Source organism: Lampris incognitus, chromosome 4 (genome assembly GCF_029633865.1).
Source record: "Lampris incognitus isolate fLamInc1 chromosome 4, fLamInc1.hap2, whole genome shotgun sequence".
In the NCBI taxonomy this organism is placed as follows: Eukaryota; Metazoa; Chordata; class Actinopteri; order Lampriformes; family Lampridae; genus Lampris; species Lampris incognitus.
The window spans coordinates 5561135-5584630 of NC_079214.1; the positions used below are offsets into that span (position 1 = coordinate 5561135).

Here is a 23496-nt window from a genome sequence, read left to right on the forward strand (position 1 = left end):
CCATCTACAGGCCAGTGGCCACTCTTTCAAGGATGAGAATGTGCACATCCTTAATAGGGAGGAACGCTGGTTTGAACGGGGAGTCAAAGAGGCCATCTATGTGACGAGGGGACGACCATCCCTGAACAAGGGGGGGGGGGTAAGGGGGGGGAGAGTACATCTGCCCCCATCTTATAATGCTGTGATTGCAACTATTCCCCAGTCCTCTGTGAATGGTACACATGGCCATTGTAACTCTAGTTGGTGGTCACGCCTAGTTGCATATGAAACCAATCGTTGGTTTCAGTCGTTATGCCACTGCATTATTTATAAGGGTTGGATACCTGCAGTCAGTTGAGACTGAAGAGGTCACTTACGTGAGCGATGAAACGTTTCTCCCACTAAACGTTGCGTCCAGATGGGCTGATTCACCTTTCTGTGATTGTCTTACCCGGATGACTGTGCATGCATAAAGACAATAAGGACCCGTGATAGGTACAGGTCTCAAAGTTTTGAATGGTTGTGAAACGCTGACTCACAGAGATAAGTCACGGAGAAATTAAATCAAAAAATCAAACGGAACGAATGAAACACCGAATTGTAGTTTTATTTATCTATTTTTTATATATATGATGTCACAGCCTGGTGCATTACAGTCCAGCAGACGGAGCTATTCACACACACACACACACACACACACACACACACACACACACACACACACACACACACACAAAACAACCTCATATTTGAGTATATATGTACTGACAGCCTGTTAGACCAGTTACACCCGGAGTAAACCCACGGAGTCATAGCCATAACATAGCAAGCAGACTGTATTTCCCTTGGCCCACTGATTACTATGTTCAGAACTTTGGATTAAGTGCCATTTAGTGAAAGCCGCAGTTTTCTTTTCTTTTTTGTGTCCCTTGATTTTAAATACAAAGTCCACATACACTTACTCCCCATAGATAGATAGATAGATAGATAGATAGATAGATAGATAGATAGACAGACAGACAGACAGACAGACAGACAGACAGACAGACAGACAGATAGATAGATAGATAGATAGATAGATAGATAGATAGATAGATAGATAGATAGATAGATAGATAGATAGATAGATAGATAGATAGATAGATAGATAGATAGATAGATAGATAGATAGATAGACAGACAGACAGACAGACAGACAGACAGACAGACAGACAGACAGACAGACAGATAGATAGATAGATAGATAGATAGATAGATAGATAGATAGATAGATAGATAGATAGATAGATAGATAGATAGATAGATAGATAGATAGATAGATAGATAGATAGATAGGGTAACACTTTAGTATGGGGAACATATACACCATTTATAAGGTGGTAGTACCACAAGAGTTATTCTCTCTTACTAACACTTAATGAATATGGTCTGTTCTTACATAACAAAACACAAAACTACAAGTGTCAATAGTGTTAAATTACTCTAAATTAAGTTTTTGTTACTTAGAATATGTTCCCCATACTAAAGCGTTACTATAGATAGATAGATAGATAGATAGATAGATAGATAGATAGATAGATAGATAGATAGATAGATAGATAGATAGATAGATAGATAGATAGATAGACAGACGGATATTCGAGGCCGACTATAAGTTGGTCTGGAAGTTCAAACCGCGCATGCTCAGTCGTTTGACGCTCGGCCAAAGACGGCTCATGAATATTTAAACCCGCCGTCCGTTGATTGGTCCAGCAGTCCCGGTTTCCCGTTCGTCGCTCCGGAATAATTTCCCATGTACGGCTGTGCAAGGCGGCCCCGCCCACCTCCGCCCGCCCACTCCTCCGCAGCCTCCCCTGCGCCCCCGACCGGTTGCTGCAGCTGCGCCGCCGCCGTCTCCGCGTCCCCAGAATGGAGAGAGGACGCAGCTGAGGAGGAGCGTCCATGCTTTCCTGTACACTCCGGGATTTTCTCCTGCTTTGGTCTCGGGGACTTGAGGCGCGACTGAGCGACTTGACTCTTTCCAACCGCGGGAAAGCAGCGCCGCCTCCGCCTCCGCCGCCACGGCTCGGCGGGCTGAAGGGAATTACACGAAGGGATTCTGTGCTGCGGCCGCGTCCGCTGAGAGCCCCGGGGACACCGACCATGGTGAGTGATGTCAACCTTGTTCCCTTCCCTGGTGCGCGGCGGTTCTGACCCGGTGTCACACGATGGGCCGAACATGTCCAACTTGTCTCCGGTGTTGGAGCAGCAGCGGGCCGAGTTTTCACCCACTTTTCTTCCCGATCAGCGGGACTTCAGCGGTCTCCCCCCCCCCCCCCACCGATCCCTGCGGAGCGGATCTTCAACTTATGCCCGTCAGCCTGCCCGACTCCTCCGGGCTGCCTGTTGGTGCTCTTCCTTCTGGTCTCGCTTTGCTTTTGTTTCTTACGTTTAAATAAACATGTTAAACACATGTTAAACTCATGTTAAACACATGTTAAAAACCCGTTATACCGTCGTTTTATTTTCATTATGAGCTAACCGTATATGAAGTAGTTAGTCTCTCTCTCTCTCTCTCTCTCCCCCCCTCTCTCTCTCAGGTAACCTTATATGAAGTAGTCGCTCTCTCCCTCTCCCCCCTCTCTCTCTCCCCTCTCTCCCTCTCTCTCTCTCTCTCTCTCTCTCTCCCTCTCTCTCTCCCTCTCTCTCTCTCTCTCTCCCCCTCTCTCTCTCTCTCCCCCTCTCTCTCTCTCTCTCTCTCAGGTAACCGTATATGAACTAGTAGTCGCTGTCTCTCTCTCTCTCTCTCTCTCAGGTAACCGTATATGAACTAGTAGTCGCTCTCTCTCTCTCTCTCTCTCTCTCTCTCTCTCTCTCTCTCTCTCTCTCTCTCTCTCTCTCTCTCTCCGTATATGAAGTAGTAGTCGCTCTCTCTCCCTCTCCCTCTCTCTCTCTCTCTCTCTCTCTCTCTCTCTCTCCCCTCTCTCTCTCTCTCAGGTAACCGTATATGAACTAGTAGTCGCTCTCTCTCTCTCTCAGGTAACCGTATATGTAGTAGTCGCTCTCCCTCTCTCTCTCTCAGGTAACCGTATATGAACTAGTAGTCGCTCTCTCTCTCTCTCTCTCTCTCTCTCTCTCTCTCTCTCTCTCTCTCTCTCAGGTAACCGTATATGAAGTAGTAGTCGCTCTCTCTCTCTCTCTCTCTCTCTCTCTCTCTCTCTCTCTCTCTCTCTCTCTCTCTCTCTCTCTCTCTCTCCCTCTCTCCCCCTCTCCCTCTCCCTCTCTCTCTCGCTCTCTCTCTCTCTCTCTGCTTCTGTTCCCACATATCTTCCACTCGTCCTCCGCTCTGAGTTCGTGGGTTGAGCCAAACTAATAAGTAAGAAAAGAAAGAAAAGAAAAGAAAGAAGAAGCAGCCTAGCCATATCAGCTGTCGCTAGTCTTACCCCCCCATAGGTCATGAATGGCTTCCGGGTGGATGTTCTGTCATTGTTAGTCAGGTGTATGGGTGTAGGGCCACAACTATCCCTTACAAAAAACGAGTATACTTGAAGTTTATTGTATGAAGTAAAGTTCAAGTATATATACTAGTAGTATACTTGTAAGTATACTTAAGTATAATTTTGTTGAGTATATCTCTGATAAGTACTTAAAAAGGGAACTGGAAGTATGCTCACTGATTTTTAGTTTGTAAGGGTATCTATTCTTTTCATAACTGATTAATCTATGGCTTCTTTTTTTAGATTAATCATTTAGTGTGGTAAAAGTCAAAAATACTTAGTACAAAAATACTACATCTTAAGGTTCCAGAGTCCAAAGGGATGTCTGAAAACTGTTCATGCGGTCTGACCAACAGCCAAAAGAGAACTTGAAGTATTCATTTCATGATGATAAGAATCAGAGGGAGGTGAGCAGACTTGTCATTTGTCCAACTCCAACTAACAAATGTTTAGTACTTTTACCTGAAGGGTTACTCGGACGATTAATTGACTACCGAAATTGTAATTGATCAATTTTCGGTGGCCCGACTAATTGATTTATCGACTCACCAGCAGTACCGAGGTGCAGCTCTTTCTGGAGTGGGAATGGTGGCGTCTCGGCATCGGGAGGCAGGGCCCGAGCAGAAATCACAATACGTCATGTTGTGTGCATGTGACCGTTCGTACATATCTTCACATGTGCATGTGTACCGCACAGGTACAGGTTTTTCTTGGTGTCTGAAAGCCAACCCTGTTGCGGACACACCCACAGTGAGTTGCAGAGGCTGTTGTGTGGCCTCCTCCTTTGTATTTTGACAACAGCCGGCAAAGCTTTTGTGCAGAATTCCCCCTGTGACTATCAGCTGCCACCGGCGGCTGGATTCGCCTGTTGAATTCATGGCCCATTCCTGTTGCCTCTAGCAAACCGGCTAGCTCCGCGTTATCGCGGGCGCCATTTGTCGAAATCATCCTAGCCCCTCTTTTTGAGAACCCAGCCAGTGTAAAACCAAACCAAAACCAGTTTACGGTTTGGTTCAGCATAATGACGGGTGTACACAAATGACCTTGAAGGCGGAGGGGACTCCTGACCCGTTTCACGCGTGTTTAGCACAGTGTTTCTCAACCCGGTCCTCAAGGACCCCCTATCCTGCAGATTTTCATTGTAACCCTGCAGAGGTAGCCCTGCTTGTACTTACTTGACCAATCATCTCGCAGCACTTAATTATGCAAGGTGTGCAACGTCTGACAAAATTCATTGCTGATTGGTTGAATAACTACAAACAGGTACCTGTTCAGGGTTGCAAAGAAAATATGCAGGATAGGGGGTCCTTGAGGACTGGGTTGAGAAACACTGGTTTAGCATCTTCAACCCCTGTCTTCTCCAATACACAACGCTGTGTATTTGAACTGGCGAGGCCCGAAACCTGTTACGCATTCTCGCCGCTCACGTCTCAATAAACACCATATGGAACCTGCAGGTCTGGTTAACCCACACGGGGAACCTCAAGGAACAAGAGTTTTATACATAATCCAGCCTCGGCATAGCCTCCGACAAGGCTGTTGAACACGAGCCAGCAGTCTGACTGAAAAACAAATTGGGCTGGCACGACTTAAAGTTTAATTAACCCCCCTCCAAAACGTCCTTTAATGACTCTCCGGTGATATCAGGCCTTTTCCTCGGGATTGGCTAATTCTTTGCATATGTTAATTTGCTCTGCGAGCTCAAGTGAGCTTTGCTGTGTGGCGTAGACAGGACGAAGGTGGAGATCCTGCTGGTTTGACTGTAGTTTTGTATTTCCTCCTCCCCCCCCCCACCCCCGAGTGGGTTGCTAAATTTCAGAGCGAGTGAGCAGCCGTGGTTTTCTTCTTGTGAGGTAGCCGTCATGACGGCGGAAAAACGGCCGTGACGGATTTTACTTTTAACATGATGGCGTTTGAGCGGAAAACGAACCGTCGCGACCGGCTGCCTCGTGCTCGCCGTTGACCCGGGCTTTTCCGCTTTTTTGGGGTTTTTAATCTCGCACCCTTTTTAGACGGGCCGAAGAAGGGGGTCATTTAGATGGTTAATCGTCTCCGAAGACTTTTACAAGATGTGAGGAAACTCCCATTTCCCTTCTTTCTTACTGCAGCGGGAGAGCGCCGCATAGCTCGCCGGTCGCTCTTAAGCGTCTGGAGTCAGGCAGCAGCGCTGGTCACCGGCTGCCTCTCCGCCAGATGCTGAATAATAGTAAGTCAGTGTAACAGCAGATGGTTTGCATTAGCGTCTCCTACAGGGAGGTGCGTGCAAACGCCCCCCCCCCCCGCCGCCCCCTCCCCCTATCCCCGTCGCCCCAAAAACCCCTCAGATTCAAAGCCGGTGTAAAACTCATTACTGTAAAAAAACAATACAAGGAGCCCGCCGTCTGAAAACAGGATGAGCTTCTTCTTCTTCTGCGGACCTGCAGAACTTGCTCAGCCGGTCCTCGCGGGTCACGTGAACGTGTCTCGGCCCTTTCTGTCGCCGTTTACCCGAATCTGCAGCCTTCGCAGCTCAGCTGCTCGTCTGAGCGGGAACCACTCACCGTCAGAAAGAGACACCGACTTCCGGCATGCCGGGCAACCGGATCGCAGCCCGTCAACCTGGACGGACACGTGAACCGTTTCCGTGTCCGTCCACGGCTCTGTATTTAATGCGTATCACCTTTCTTTTTCAGCCAAGACGAACATGTTCTTCGTTTTGAAGTGAACACCATTTTTCATGGGATAGATGGCGGCGCGGCGGCGCAGTGGTTAGCGCGGTCGCCTCACAGCAAGAAGGTCCCGGGTTCGAGCCCCGGGGTAGTCCAACCTTGGGGGGGTCGTCCCGGGTCGTCCTCTGTGTGGAGTTTGCATGTTCTCCCCGTGTCTGTGTGGGTTTCCTCCCACAGTCCAAAGACATGTAGGTCAGGTGACTCGGCCATACTACATTGTCCCTAGGTGTGTGTGTGTGTGTGTGTGTGTGTGTGTGTGTGTGTGTGTGTGTGTGTGTCTTGTGTGATGGCCTGGCGGCCTGTCCAGGGTGTCTCCCTGCCTGCTGCCCAATGACTGCTGGGATAGGCTCCAGCATCCCTGTGACTCAGAGAGCAGGATAAGTGGTTCAGATAATGGATGGATGGATGGATGTTTTGGGGCATCTGTTGTCACCATGGATATTTGAACATTGATTATTTGATTTTTTTTGAGTATTGGCTGCTGTCAGTAAAGTACATTATCTACGCCTCATAATTCCCTGAGCCTCACCCTGATAATAGCTACGCAAGTTTCGGATGAAACCAAAGGCTTTTTTTTTTTTTAAGTGACGTCTTTCTGAGAGCGCCATCTATCTGTCCATCATCAGTCAAGTGTCTTGTGACGACCTGGAGGCCGTTGCTGTTGTGTAACCTCTGAAACGCGTCCCGTCACCGTCATCTTTATAAAGACGTGATGAGGTGAGAGGAGAGCAGCTGCTCGTCTTCCTCCATGCCTTCATCTGGGTTGTCGGCACCTCCTCTCTTCATCCTGCCCCTGTGAGTCTGACTCGGCCCGGCTCCCTCATCAGCCTCCACAGGGCCACAGACCAGACAGACCGACCGTATTGTCCCACACCCTTTACCCTGGTGAGACACCTGCTCAGGTCATTTGATCCGTAAAGGTCATCCGTCAGGCGGCTGTACAAACATGGTGGGGGTGTGCACACGCTCCCGTCTGGTCAGTAATCACTACACCCCTGTAATGGTTCATAAAGATGTCATGTCTCTTACATGTGGTCACACATCTCAACAAGGAATCCCTCCATCCATCCATCCATCCAACCATCCATCTATCCATCCATCCATCCATCCATCCAACCATCCATCTATCCATCCATCCATCCATCCATCCATCCAACCATCCATCCATCCATCCATCCATCCATCCATCCATCCATCCATCCATCCATCCATCCATCCGTCCGTCCGTCCGTCCATCCATCCATTATCCGAACCACTTATCCTGCTCTCAGGGTCGCGGGGATGCTGGAGCCTATCCCAGCAGTCACTGGGCGGCTGGTGGGGAGACACCCTGGACAGGCCGCCAGTCATCACACAGGGCCAACACACACACACACACACACACACACACACACACACACACACACACACACATTCACACCTAGGGACAATTCAGTATGGCCGAGTCACCTGACCTACATGTGTTTGGACTGTGGGAGGAAACCGGAGCCCCCGGAGGAAACCCACACAGACACGGGGAGAACACGCAAACTCCACACAGAGGATGACCTGGGATGACCCCCCCCTCCCAAAGATGGACTACCCCGGGGCTCGACCCCAGGACCTTCTTGCTGTGAGGCGACCACGCTAACCACTGCGCCACTGTGCCGCTGATATCAACCGAAATGTCATTGCATTAGCCCCGCTTTCGAATGTTTTTGTTTGTTTGTTTGTTTGTTTGTTTATTTACAACCCCCCCTTTTTTTTTATCCCCACCCACCCATTTTTTCTTCCCAATTGTATCTGACCAATTACCCCACTCTTCTGAGCCGTCCCGGTCGCTGCTCCACCCCCTCTGCTGATCTGAGGAGGGCTGCAGACTACCACGTGCCTCCTCCCATACATGTGGAGTCGCCAGCTGCTTCTTTTCACCTGACAGTGAGGAGTTTCACCAGGGGGACGTAGCACGTGGGAGGATCATGCTGGGCCCCCTAACCAACCAGAGGAGGCGCTGGTGCTGCGACCAGGACACATACCCACATCCGGCTTCCCACCCGCAGACACGGCCAACTGTGTCTGTGGGGACGCCCGACCAAGCCGGAGGCGACACGGGGATTCGAACTGGGATCCCCTGTGTTGGTAGGCTACAGAATAGACCGCCACGCCACCCGGACGCCACGAGTCCCTTCATTTTAAATGAGAAGTAGTAGGTGTCCGGCGATGTGTTTTCGCTCGGGTGCGGGGGTTGTACTGTACTGTGCGGCTCTGCCGTCTCGCCGCCATGCAGGCAGACACGCCTGAATAGCGTTGTCACGACGGCGGCAGTACAGTAGGTGGGTTTTACGGCGTGCCGTCTCCGGCACGTCGGCGTCGGTGTCAAACCTTACTTTCACAAAAATGTCTACACACCATAACAAGCCCGCTTACATTTAGCCGGTCTGCTGTTTGATTGTGTGCTCCAAAAGGGACTTTGCATAGGTCGGCGTAACGTCCCCCATGTGGATTTGATAGGGTTAAAATAACCATCAAACAACAATGGACTAAATGTGCTTTGCCTGTTCTCTGTTTCGTGAAGTGAACAAAGTGCTGTTGGAACATCCTATTTGCATGTGTCATTTCCCCTCCGTAAACAGCCATGGGTACCGGGTAAGGTCAGACGGCTGCAGCCGGGTCGCTGCTGGTGACTCAGATGCATCGCCGCTGACAGAGGTCAGCTGGTTCCAGGCGTCTGACTCAGAGAGCGGTTAGCCTCGGCCCAATGGACGCCCCATAGAAACCTAATCTGGCCTTATCTGCTGCATGGCTGGCTGCTATTGTCCTCACCTCACTTCCTCCCAGAGAATCTCAGCTAGCAGGGTACATGCTATTTATGTGTTTGTATCGGAGTGTCGGGCTTTTAAAACGTGTCCCGCTACAGATTACAGAGTACATGTCGTGAAATGTAATTCGTAACGCATTCCGTTAGATTGCTCAGTGTGAGTAACGCATTCTAACTACTTTGGATTACTTGGATATTTTCTTACATTTTGTGTAACCAGTATATGTAGCATTCACACAATACTGCTTACTTGGGTAGACTGCTCTGTTTCTTCTGTTGTATCGGCAGGCTGGGTGCATTTGAGTCACCTTAGATGTATATCGACAAAGGCTAGAAGAGTATGTAAACACAAAAGAGTTATGATGTTTTATCTGGTAAAAAAAAGAAGAGAACTTTTCCATGTCCTTTTCTTTATTGCCATAGCTGTTAGAATGAAAACCCTTAGGCAAAGGCGAAAATATAGCATGCTATTTTACTGGTATCACTAGGTATCACTTTCGCCGCATTGTGTGTCACAATCCTCTTAAAATAAGAATGATCCCAAAGAAAAAAAATGGAAGTAATCCATGAATTTCAAGAATGTAACTGTATTCTGAATACCATGAATTTAATTTGAATACAGTTCCTCATATTTTGTATTCTAAATACGTAACACCGTTACATGTATTCCGTTACTCCCCAAAACTCCCCAAAACTGTCTAGATATATATATATATATATATATATATATATACACACACACACACACATATATATATATATATATAGACAGCATGGTGGCGCAGTGGTTAGCGCGGTCACCTCCCAGCAAGAAGGTCCTGGGTTCGAGCCCCGGGGTCGTCCCAACCTTGGGGGTCGTCCCGGGGTCGTCCTCTGTGTGGAGTTTGCATGTTCTCCCCGTGTCTGTGTGGGTTTCCTCCGGGTGCTCCAGTTTCCTCCCACAGTCCAAAGACATGAAGGTCAGGTGACTCTGCCGTAGGTGTGAATGTGTGTGTGTGTGTGTGTGTGTGTGTGTGTGTGTGTGTGTGTGTGTGTGTGTGTGTGTGTGTGTGTGTGTGTCGGCCCTGTGATGGCCTGGCGGCCTGGCGGCCTGTCCAGGGTGTCTCCCCGCCTGCCGCCCAGTGACTGCTGGGATAGGCTCCAGCGTCCTCGTGACCCTGAGAGCAGGATAAGCGGTTTGGATAATGGATGGACACATTCATGTGCGTAACTATTCATATGATGACTGATGGTGTCTGGTGGGGGGGGCTGGGGGCTGGGTGTGGTTGTTTGAGCGATGTTTGGATGGGGAATTTTTTTGTTTATTTCTTGCTCTTTTTGTGTGTGTGTGTGTGTGTGTGTGTGTGTGTGTGTGTACATGTGTGCCGTCCAGCGAGAACGGCATTTAAAAGCTAATCAAATGTTGGCTGTAAAAAAGACAACCTCCCTCTAGAAGAGGATGTGGACTAGTGCAGAGTTTGGCAGCGGTCTGGACGACGGCTATCGGGGGCGTGTGTAGGAGAGGTAGTAGAGACAGAAAGGGATGGCGTGAGTATGTTGCAAGAAATGTGAAAGGTTTGTTTTGTCTGTCTGTAGAGTTTTGGAAAGAGATTCTCAGGACATTTGCCGGTCTAAACATTTAATTTCTCCACCAGGAATCCTCATCCGAGCAGTTTTTTTTCCCCCCTGCCCTTTTCCCCCCAGTTATACCCGGCCAATCGCCCCGCTCTTCCGAGCCGTCCCGGTCTCTGCTCCACCCCCTCTGCTGATCCGGGGAGGGCTGCAGACTACCTCATGCCCCCTCCCATACATTTGGTGTCGCCAGCCGCTCCTTTTCACCTGACAGTGAGGAGTTTCACCGGGGGGACGTAGCGCATGACAGGATCACGCTATTCCCCCCAGTTCCCCCTACCCCCTGAATAGGTGCCCTGACCAGAGGAGGCGCTAGTGCAGCAACCAGGACACACACCCACATCCGGCCTCCCACCTGCAGACACGGCCGATTGTGTCTGTGGGGACGCCCGACCGAGCCGGAGGTAACACGGGGATTCAAACCGGCGATCCCCGTGTTGGTAGGCAACAGAGTAGACCGCCACGCTACCCGGACGCCCCCATCTAAGCGTTCTTGAGTCCATGGTTCATCTGGTTCGAGTTTAATACTGTATGTCGGGGGCGTCCGGGTAGCGTAGCGGTCTATTCTTTTGTCTGCCAACATGGGGGTCGGCGGTTTGAATCCTCATGTTACCTCCGGCTTGGTCGGGTGTCCCTACAGAGGGAAGCCGGCGTGGGTATGTGTCCTGGTCACTGCACTAGCGCCTCCTCTGGTCGGTCAGGGCACCTGTTTGGGGGGGGGGACTGGGGGAATAGCTTGATCCTCCCCCGCGCTACGTCCCCCTGGTGAAACTCCTCACTGTCAGGTGAAAAGAAGCGGCTGGTGACTCCACATGTATAGGAGGAGGCATGTGGCAGTCTGCAGCCCTGCAGGGGTAATCGGCCAGGTACAACTGGGGAGAAAAAGGGGGGAAAATCAAATACTGTGTGTCAGCTTTGTGCTGTCGGGGCCTCTCAGCACACCGTAGACGAGAGGGTTTACATGTAGCGGTCCAGCAGGGCAGGTGTAGGTCACAGAACCGGGTCGGTAGAGTCGGTGCATGAGAACTGTAATAACGTGAGGCTTTAAAAGCTGTGTTTGGTCGGGAAGTGTGTTCGAGGGCTTGGCCTCGTGTCGGGACGTCTGATGAGGCCGACACATGTTCAGCTTGTGTAACTGTCGTCTGATCCACTTGATGCCATATCCATATGATCTCCACTAAGCTGTGCATCTGGTTTCGTGGACAGAGGTTGACAATGGACAAGAACTTGGTGGATGTGTTTTATTTCCATGGTCTCATCAGGTGCTTTGGATCTCTTGACAGGAACTGGGGTTGCTGGGAAAATGAAGTCAGAACCAGTTACTTTGAATGAGGTGTCTTTCTTTTTTCTTTTCTTTTTTTTCTTTTCTTTTTTTTTTTAGTGATCTGTTATCCAGACACGTCTGCTGGATAACTCACACTGTTCTGAATGAGACGGGAGGTTCCATGGAATCTGGACCGGCAGGGCCGAGACAATGCTTCATCACAGCAGAATCATGCTTTGACCGAATGACTGGCTGAGAGATTGTTTGACTGAGTGCCGCAGCCTGTACATTGAAGTACAAGTTTAGCGCCATACAAAGTTACACACACACACACACACACCTAGGGACAACATAGTACGGCCGATTCACCTGACCTACATGTCTTTGGACTGTGGGAGGAAACCGGAGCCCCCGGAAGAAACCCACGCAGACATGGGGAGAACATGCAAATGCCACACAGAGGACGACCCGGGATGACCCCCAAGGTTGGACTACCCCGGGGCTCGAACCCAGAACCTTCTTGCTGTGAGGCGTCTGTGCTAACCACTGCGCCACTCTGCCGCATATGTATATATATATATATATATGTATGTATGTATGTGTGTGTGTGTGTGTGTGTGTGTGTGCGTGTGTGTGTATATATATATATATATATATACACACACACATGCATACACTCACACGTGACAACACAGATAGTACGTACTACTACATAAGTACGTGCCATTCAGTGTGACATGGTGGACATGGGTACACAGATGCAAAGACTTTGCAGTAAAAATCATATCTACCTACATTTGACAGGGCTTTTGGTCGCACACCATTTATATAAAGGGTTGTGTAACTGGACTCTTTTCTCTGGACTAGAGAACAGTTCTGTCTCTCACATGTAGAACATTGGCCTGTTCTGTTCTGTGTTAGTTGTTTCTATTCTTACATCTCGTCTTTTATTAGCGTCCCATGTTGAAAATCGGTTTTTACCCTTCGGTTGGAGTACATGATGGCAGCCTCTGCAACAAACAGGAAAGAGGAAGAGAAGTTGTACGGCGACGAACTAAACTGGACCGAATGAGAAGTTTAATGTTAATGCCTGTTAACAGACACTGTGGATGTTAACAGACACTGTGGATGTTAACAGACACTGCTGATGTTAACAGACACTGTGGATGTTAACAGACACTGCTGATGTTAACAGACACTGCGGATGTTAGCAGACACTGTGGATGTGAACAGACACTGCTGATGTTAACAGACACTGTGGATGTTAACAGACACTGCTGATGTTAACAGACACTGCGGATGTTAGCAGACACTGCTGATGTTAACAGACACTGTGGATGTTAACAGACACTGTGGATGTTAACAGACACTGCGGATGTTAACAGACACTGTGGATGTGAACAGACACTGCTGATGTTAACAGACACTGTGGATGTTAACAGACACTGCTGATGTTAACAGACACTGCGGATGTTAGCAGACACTGCTGATGTTAACAGACACTGCTGATGTTAGCAGACACTGCTGATGTTAACAGACACTGTGGATGTTAACAGACACTGCTGATGTTAACAGACACTGTGGATGTTAACAGACACTGCTGATGTTAACAGACACTGTGGATGTTAACAGACACTGCTGATGTTAACAGACACTGTGGATGTTAACAGACACTGCGGATGTTAGCAGACACTGCGGATGTTAACAGACACTGTGGATGTTAACAGACACTGTGGATGTTAACAGACACTGCGGATGTTAACAGACACTGTGGATGTTAGCAGACACTGTGGATGTTAACAGACACTGTGGATGTTAACAGACACTGCGGATGTTAACAGACACTGTGGATGTTAACAGACACTGCGGATGTTAGCAGACACTGTGGATGTTAAAAGACACTGCGGATGTTAACAGACACTGTGGATGTTAACAGACACTGTGGATGTTAACAGACACTGCTGATGTTAACAGACACTGCGGATGTTAACAGACACTGTGGATGTTAACAGACACTGTGGATGTTAACAGACACTGCGGATGTTAACAGACACTGTGGATGTTAGCAGACACTGTGGATGTTAACAGACACTGTGGATGTTAACAGACACTGCTGATGTTAACAGACACTGCTGATGTTAGCAGACACTGCTGATGTTAACAGACACTGCGGATGTTAAGAGACACTGCGGATGTTAAGAGACACTGTGGATGTTAACAGACACTGTGGATGTTAGCAGACACTGCTGATGTTAGCAGACACTGCTGATGTTAACAGACACTGCGGATGTTAACAGACACTGTGGATGTTAAGAGACACTGTGGATGTTAACAGACACTGTGGATGTTAACAGACACTGTGGATGTTAACAGACACTGCTGATGTTAGCAGACACTGTGGATGTGAACAGACACTGTGGATGTTAACAGACACTGTGGATGTTAAGAGACACTGTGGATGTTAACAGACACTGTGGATGTTAACAGACACTGCGGATGTTAACAGACACTGTGGATGTGAACAGACACTGCTGATGTTAACAGACACTGTGGATGTTAACAGACACTGTGGATGTGAACAGACACTGCGGATGTGAACAGACACTGTGGATGTTAACAGACACTGTGGATGTTAACAGACACTGTGGATGTGAACAGACACTGCTGATGTTAACAGACACTGTGGATGTGAACAGACACTGCTGATGTTAACAGACACTGTGGATGTTAACAGACACTGTGGATGTGAACAGACACTGCGGATGTTAACAGACACTGCTGATGTTAACAGACACTGGATGTTAACAGACACTGCGGATGTTAACAGACACTGCTGATGTTAACAGACACTGTGGATGTGAACAGGCACTGCTGATGTTAACAGACACTGCTGATGTTAGCAGACACTGTGGATGTTAAGAGACACTGTGGATGTTAGCAGACACTGCGGATGTTAACAGACACTGTGGATGTTAACAGACACTGCGGATGTTAGCAGACACTGTGGATGTTAAGAGACACTGTGGATGTTAACAGACACTGCTGATGTTAACAGACACTGTGGATGTGAACAGACACTGCTGATGTTAACAGACACTGTGGATGTGAACAGACACTGCTGATGTTAACAGACACTGTGGATGTTAACAGACACTGTGGATGTGAACAGACACTGCGGATGTTAACAGACACTGCTGATGTTAACAGACACTGTGGATGTTAACAGACACTGCGGATGTTAACAGACACTGCTGATGTTAACAGACACTGTGGATGTGAACAGGCACTGCTGATGTTAACAGACACTGCTGATGTTAGCAGACACTGTGGATGTTAAGAGACACTGTGGATGTTAGCAGACACTGTGGATGTTAAGAGACACTGTGGATGTTAACAGACACTGTGGATGTTAACAGACACTGCTGATGTTAGCAGACACTGCTGATGTTAACAGACACTGCGGATGTTAAGAGACACTGCTGATGTTAACAGACACTGTGGATGTTAAGAGACACTGTGGATGTTAACAGACACTGTGGATGTTAACAGACACTGTGGATGTTAGCAGACACTGCTGATGTTAGCAGACACTGCTGATGTTAACAGACACTGCGGATGTTAACAGACACTGTGGATGTTAAGAGACACTGTGGATGTTAACAGACACTGTGGATGTTAACAGACACTGTGGATGTGAACAGACACTGTGGATGTGAACAGACACTGCGGATGTTAACAGACACTGTGGATGTTAACAGACACTGCTGATGTTAACAGACACTGTGGATGTGAACAGACACTGCTGATGTTAACAGACACTGTGGATGTGAACAGACACTGCTGATGTTAACAGACACTGTGGATGTTAACAGACACTGTGGATGTGAACAGACACTGCGGATGTTAACAGACACTGCTGATGTGAACAGACACTGTGGATGTTAACAGACACTGCGGATGTTAACAGACACTGCTGATGTTAACAGACACTGTGGATGTGAACAGGCACTGCTGATGTTAACAGACACTGCTGATGTTAGCAGACACTGTGGATGTTAAGAGACACTGTGGATGTTAGCAGACACTGCGGATGTTAACAGACACTGTGGATGTTAACAGACACTGCGGATGTTAGCAGACACTGTGGATGTTAAGAGACACTGTGGATGTTAACAGACACTGCTGATGTTAACAGACACTGTGGATGTGAACAGACACTGCTGATGTTAACAGACACTGTGGATGTGAACTGACACTGCTGATGTTAACAGACACTGTGGATGTTAACAGACACTGTGGATGTGAACAGACACTGCGGATGTTAACAGACACTGCTGATGTTAACAGACACTGTGGATGTTAACAGACACTGCGGATGTTAACAGACACTGCTGATGTTAACAGACACTGTGGATGTGAACAGGCACTGCTGATGTTAACAGACACTGCTGATGTTAGCAGACACTGTGGATGTTAACAGACACTGTGGATGTTAGCAGACACTGTGGATGTTAAGAGACACTGTGGATGTTAACAGACACTGCTGATGTTAACAGACACTGTGGATGTTAACAGACACTGTGGATGTTAGCAGACACTGTGGATGTTAACAGACACTGTGGATGTTAACAGACACTGCGGATGTTAACAGACACTGCGGATGTTAACAGACACTGTGGATGTTAACAGACACTGCGGATGTTAACAGAAACTGCGGATGTTAACAGACACTGCGGATGTTAACAGACACTGCGGATGTTAACAGACACTGTGGATGTTATGCTATAACTGAGCGCCGAACAATTTGAGGAATCCCTCGGACGGGCAACGTGATCCAGAAAGGGCGGTGTGGGTGCAGGTCTTGGTTTCAACCAAGCAGTTCCACACCCGAGTCCATTAGTCAACCGATAGTCTTTGCTAAGGACCTTGGTTTGTATTTTCCTCGGTGCGAAGGGAAATCCCCTTTGTACCGACTTCCAAAGTGAGACATAATGAAGAACCGGCGGTTGAAATTCCTTTTTACCACTATTCCTCAGCAGTACAACTCCAGCCCTTTATCGTGCACCCTTCATTTTTACCGAGGACTTGCTTGTTCACATCACTTCACAGAGGACCCTCTCCTCAACAGAGTCCAGTATTTGCAGCTAGGCTAATGCTAAAAGATGGGGCTGTTCCATCTGTAAAGGGCCATGTTGAGCAGTCAGAAGTGCAATCTGTAAGTAGCATTATGTCACCGAAATGTTTGTCTCGTATTGATAATTGAACCAAGTGGCTGGTGAATACAGTTTCGGTGTAGACGATGGACTCGTATGATGCTAGGGTAACACTTTAGTATGGGGAACATATGCTAAGTAACAAAAACTTAATTTAGAGTAATTTAACACTATGAACACTTGTAGTTTTGTGTGTTGTTATGTAAGAACAGAGCATATTCATTAAGTGTTAGTAAGGGAGAATAACTCTTCTTGTGGTATTACCACCTTATAAAGGCCATACTAAGCAAAGCATATTGAGATGGTACTACTAATAAGCAATACTTCTGAGGTTATAGAGGGAAAACTCATCGTTAATGGCTTACTGGTTGTATAATAAGGCCATGCAGAATAAGGCATTAATGAGTACGTAATAATGACCAATTAAGAGCCAATATGTTGCTAATTTGCATGCTAATAAGCACCTAATTAATGGTGACTACTTTCCCCATACTAAAGTGTTACCGATGCGGGTTATCTAGGGAGCTAACGGTGATTTGCACAAAACAATACAGCTGTGCACCAAGCACATATATGCCTTTATTTCACCCACATCTGCTCAAAACCACGGCGTTATTTTCACAACAGCAGAAGATAAGCGTCACCATCCCTCTAACACAATTTTTTCAAACAATAAGCAATCAACTGTGATTTTTATAATACCAAAAGCAGGGAATAGTTGCAATCACAGCATTGTAAGATGGAGACAGATGTACTCTTAGCCCCCCCCCCCCCGGTTCAATGACATACCCGATCCAGCTATTTGAGTCAGTATCGGCCTGATATCTGATTGGATTGGATTGGTGCATCCCTAATTTTATCAACTAAATGGTTAATGGATTTATTGAAAACATAATCGATTAACCGATAGTGAATCTGTTGTAAGTTGTAGTTGCTGCAGGAAATAATCGAGTCTAAGTGACTTCACTTAAAAGGCTTTTCCCACAATAATCTTGGTTCATGACCTGTTCTGTCTCGGTTTACACAATAAAGAAGATTCCCATATCCTCGGTTTGTTTCCAACAGCCCATCGCTCTCCATATTCCTTTTAGCAGCAGCTCTGATGGCAGCTGGGAGGTCTGGTTTGTGTATATCTCTTTTAATGGGACAATTAGTGCAGGCCATAAGCTCCGACTGCTGGATTTAGACCTCACTGAATACGCTGGACGCCGTCTTGGAGGGAGGAGCTTTGTGAATTGTACAGATTACCTCGAGGCTGGCGGCAGGCCCAGGAAGAGAACGCTCAAGGCTTTTGTGGTTGCAAGGGAGAAAATCTCAGGCTCTGATCTGAGATGCTGGACGTTTTTTAACAGCCAAAAAAATGCAGCTGTATCTGGGACAGAATGCTTCAAGGCCCAGATGTCAGAGAAACTGAATGAATTCATGGCAAATGGGGATGGTGACCCAAATTTCACTTTCAGGGACATACGTAGAGCTGTAATGTGCTGACATCTTGATGCATGCTCAATAATCCAGGTAAGGAAGTCCCAGAAAGTTAAATCAGTTCATCTGGACACGACGTTTATCCTCCCACTAAACGTTGATTCAGCTTTCTGCGAGGAATGTGGTGACGCAGCTTACATTTGGAATATCTTGAAGGAGAAAAAAGGCACCGGTGCTTAAACTAGTATTGAAAGCTGAAGATTAAAGTGCAAACATATGTCCCTTTTAACATTTCTTGTGCGTATGTAAGACAATAGCTGATTACCAAATACACCAAATCCTGCAGACTTTAGCAGTGTGTGATGTAGGACCATCCCAGGATTAATGACAGGGTGCGTAGTGTTTTCCATCTTCATCACATGAGGATGAGGAAGAAGAAGGCAGGTAGTGTTGACTTAGAAGAAGTGAAGTTGTTGTATCTAAGGGCTCTGGCACACCAGGCCAAGGTTGGGCCGTTGGTGAGCATCTGTGACCCTAGTCTTTGCAGTGTGTCCCGCACCGTTGGCACTAGTCGGACCCCTGTCGGCAGCTTTCCGGCCGATTCAACGTGTTGAATGGGCAGAGCCCGTCGGTGAGAGACATCACTCTGATTGGCTGTTCAGCTTAGCGAATCGGTGTAGAACGTACATGCTAGTTGGCCGTCGGCTGTAGTCTTTGCATTGCGTTCAAGTGCCACTTTTTGGCCCAGGCGACGTGAGGCGACGCAACAGTCGGCCTTCGTTGCCGCCAGTCGGTTTGGTGTGTCTGGGCCCTGACCAGCAGATATGACAGAACAAGCTGGTAGGAGACCCTCACTAGCAGAAAGTACTACATCAATAGGTAAAACTCTGGTTCTACCAGGTTTTTTGGTTTGTTTCTGACACGGTGGCCCTGCTGACTCTCATTCATGTGGAATGGAGCTCAGACAACACTCACCTCACCACCACCTACGTAGGAGACACACAGGACAAACTCAAACGCTGATATTCCGGATCACAGCTTTAACTTCTGTGCAGCGCTGTGTCTGTGTCGAATTAGAGATGTGCTGGCAGAGCGGTGTTTGTGTGGATCTCTTTTAGCCACTGTTGGTTTAAACACAAGGGAAGTTTAGTTGGTTTCAACTATGACCTAGTTAAAAGATTAAAAAAAAAACAATCTTGGACAGCGGTTGAAAAACACAATTAGCCCCTTTGGAAGAGCAGATTATTTTCATAAATCCACTTCCGCTTTTGGCTGGTTGCTTTTTGGTAAGGATTTGAATGATTGAAACGTTAGACTGCAGCTCTGTTTGTGGCAGAAGACGGCAGGACGGTGAATATATGCCCACTGGAAATGGTTTGTTTACCTGTAGGCGGTGGAAAAAAAACCTGAACCTGACTTTAAAATTCATCCCCGTTGTGGTCCCCCAGTCATTCCCACACGTTCGTATGAGTTCAGTGCTAAAAACCCAAAGTCTTCACATGTACATCTCATTAGCAGCCTCTTTGACGAGGTCTCTGTCTATCTGTGGTTGTTTAAGTGCTACAGCTCATAAAGGAAAAGTAAAAATACGGTTTGGAGGGTGTCCCGGTAGCGTGGTGGTCTATTCTGTTGCCTATCAACACGGGGATTGGCGGTTCGAATCCCCGTGTTGCCTCCGGCTTGGTCGGGCGTCCCTACAGACACAATTGGCCGTGTCTACGGGTGGGAAGCCGGATGTGGGTATGTGTCCTGGTCGCTGCACTAGCGCCTCCTCTGGTCGGCATGATCCCCCACGTGCAACATCTCGCTGGTGAAACTCCTCACTGTCAGGTGAAAAGAAGCGGCTGGTGACTCCACATGTATCGGAGGAGACATGGTAGTCTGCAGCCCTCCCCGGATCGGCAGAGGGGGTGGAGCAGCGACCGGGACGGCTCAGAGGGCGGGGTGATTGGCCAGGTACAATTGGGGAGAAAAGGGGGGAACCCCCCCCCCCCAAAAAAAATAATACAAATTACCAACCCATGCATGGATTTACATAACATTTTCTATCCTTTTAAGCTCCAATAATTTTGCTATAACTGCAAAGGGGCGCGAGGTGGCCTCATGAATAGTTCTTTGCCTCCTCTTGTTAGGAGGGGCAAAGGTGTCCACCCTCCCCGAGGGCTAAACATTACATTACTATAACCACAGCACAGATGATACTTAAACTCCTGTGTAACCAGATCCGAGACAGGTAACACCTGTCCTTTCCTTTTCCTCGCGGATATGGCGGGTGTGCTGGCACACATACGGAGTAGCAGAAAGTCGACAGGTAACCGAATATAAAGAAGGCTGCTAGTCCTCATTTATGCTGGTTTTCTGGCTGCGCACAAGCCATCATATTGAAATCACAAATAAAATACATCACAGCAGTCTGAGTTTTGCACGACTCCCCGTTCAATGCCATCATCCTTGTCCAGGTGATTATAGTTGTCAGAAGAAAAAAAGAGCACGGCAGGGCCTTCTGTTGGTGTGGCTCAAGTTTCCATGCCCGTGGTTCAGGGATAGCGAGCACTGTTTCCACTTTCCTTGGCTCCGTATCGCTGTGTTTAATGGGGAGTTATTATTGCCTGGTAAGAAAACCCAGTCCAGTTCAGAGCTGTTTTGACTGGCGAGACAATCATTAGTCAAAGTCTGGTACGTTTTCTAAGGCCTGGCGTGGATCTCTTGCACCGCGCCAGGCAGCAGCGGTCGCAGATCTCCGCTTGCCCGTGTTTGTGTGTGTGTGTGTGTGTGTGTGTGTGTGTGTGTGTGTGTGTGTGTGTGTGTGTGTGGTGTGTGTGTGTGGTGCATGCACATTGTGCAGAGCATGGCTGCCCATCTGGCCGTAGTGCTGTTAAAGTCCAGCTCCATCTGGATGTTTCCAGCATCACCTCAGTGGAAGGTGCGTGTGTGTGTGTGTGTGTGTGTGTGTGTGTGTGTGTGTGTGTGTGTGTGTGTGTGTGTGTGTGTGTGTGTGTGTTTGTTTAGGGTTTAGTGTGTGTGTGACCCTAATGTATTTCACATCCCTCCAAGCTGTGATTCCGGTTCAGACTGTGGGTCATTGTTTCTTTGACACGGCCTGCTCTCTGCTACTGGGACTCTGCTCTGTGAATCATCGACTCAGCCTCTATTTTCTTAACCCTCGGTTTTTCTTTTTTTCATTTTGTTATCTTCCGCTCTCAGAAAGGTTTATTTTTTGCTGAGCTCTAAGCAGCCTGGCTCAAATGGATCATTTGATTGGTGGTATTGAGGTGAAATAATTATGGGTCTGTGATTTCTCCTGATGCACTACTGAGTTGACTTTAAACTGTCTCTTGGATATTAATCTAATCTAGGACGATACTTAACACATATTACCTACCCCCCCTCACTTTTTTTCTCCCCAATTGTACTTGGCCAATTACCCCACTCTTCCGAGCCGTCCCGGTCTCTGCTTCACCCCCTCTGCCAATCCAGGGAGGGCTGCAGACTGCAACATGCATCCTCCCATACATGTGGAGTCAACAGCCGCTTCTTTTCACCTGACAGTGAGGAATTTTGCCAGGGGGACGTAACACATGGGGGGATCATGCTATTCCCTTCAGTCCCCCCCCCCCGAACAGGCATCCCAACCGACCAGAGGAGGCGCTAGTGCAGCAACCAGGACACATACCCACATCCAGCTTCCCACCCGCAGACACGGCCAGTTGTGTCTGTAGGGACGCCCAACCAAGCCGGAGGTAACACGGGGATTCGAACCGGCGATCCCCGTGTTGGTAGGCAACAGAATCGACCGCCACGCTATCCGGACGCTCCATATATACCTACTTTTTAATACCTAATTAACATTTTCATTATGTCAAAGTTATGAAATGACAATTAGAATAATGATAAGAACCACAATGTTTTAAAGTAGAAAGAGACCATCAGTTTCACATCAGTTCTCCGTCAGTGGGATTAGTACTGTACACACATTTATCTTCCCACCTGTTGACCAGGAAGTAGTTCAAAGACGTATTTTCAGTCATTTTTAAAGTTAAAATCCAGATCATCTCAGGTTTTTTCTTAACTTAGTTTTGTTCAGCAGTGTGGTGAGTGTTGTCTGAGCTCCAGTCCAGTTGGATGAGAGTTAGTAGGGCTGTGGTGTCAGAATCAAACCCCAAAACCTGGCGGAACCCGAGTGTTACTTATTGATGTAGTACTATCTGTTAGTAAAGGTCTTCTATCAGCTTGTTCTGTCATATCCGCTGGTCAGACATAACAACTTCCCTTCTTCTTCAGACTCAACACTACCTGCCTTCCTCTTCCTCATCTGGCTGCTGTGATGAAGATGGAAAACACCCTTTCATTTTGCCTGCCAAAGTCCTACCTGACAATTTGTGGATGAGCTATTGCAAATCTTCAGAATTGTATTTTTACAGGTTTCTTCATTGACGCTAAGATATCTGCAATTTGGGATGAGAAGAAAAAATTGGATCACTGTTGTAGTTTTTACTCAACTTTTTATAGTTGAAATTTATTTTCATATTTTTTATGGTCTATTTACTGTTTCGGGTCTTTTTCATGGAGCACAAAGGATGTGTGAAGTAATGAGAAAGTACTACCAAGCCATTAAATGAGAGCAGTTTAAGTGTATTTTCTACAGGATCAGGTCTCGTGCAGTGATGGGTGGTTTGATTTGTTTCGGGAGGTTTTTAACTTTTAGCCTAGCACCGCTTCTGGTGTGGGAAGATGGCGGCACGAATTCACGTTCACAGCAGTCTCACCCAGTGCCGGTGTGGGAAAATGGCGGCGCGAATTCACGTTTGCGGCGGCCTCACCCAGTACCGTCCATGCAGTGTCTTTGTCTACGTCTACATCTAAGTTTTCATTCGTTGGTTGGGAGAGTTGGTGCTGGATCGGCTGCGAGAGCTTGGTCTGCTACGCTGTGGGCCCAGGGACGGCAGCCTTGCCTGGAGCTGCACCCGAGGGTGGTGTTACCTCGGCGCGAAAGCTGGGCAGGCTAAGCTAACTGCTAGCCCATGTA

The 23496-nt window shown here is 47.7% G+C and overlaps 1 protein-coding gene across 2 annotated transcripts in view; it reads left to right on the forward strand.

Annotated features, from left to right (window-relative positions):
- The first annotated feature begins 1861 nt into the window (after positions 1-1861).
- Positions 1862-23496, forward strand: part of myo1ea (myosin IEa) — a 121458-nt gene continuing 99823 nt past the window's right edge. For both annotated transcript variants that reach the window (XM_056278085.1, XM_056278086.1), the window contains exon 1: positions 1862-2124. In XM_056278085.1, the coding sequence (XP_056134060.1) occupies positions 1921-2124 (204 nt within the window). In that variant the 5' untranslated portion in view covers positions 1862-1920. The remainder of the gene's footprint in view (positions 2125-23496) is intronic.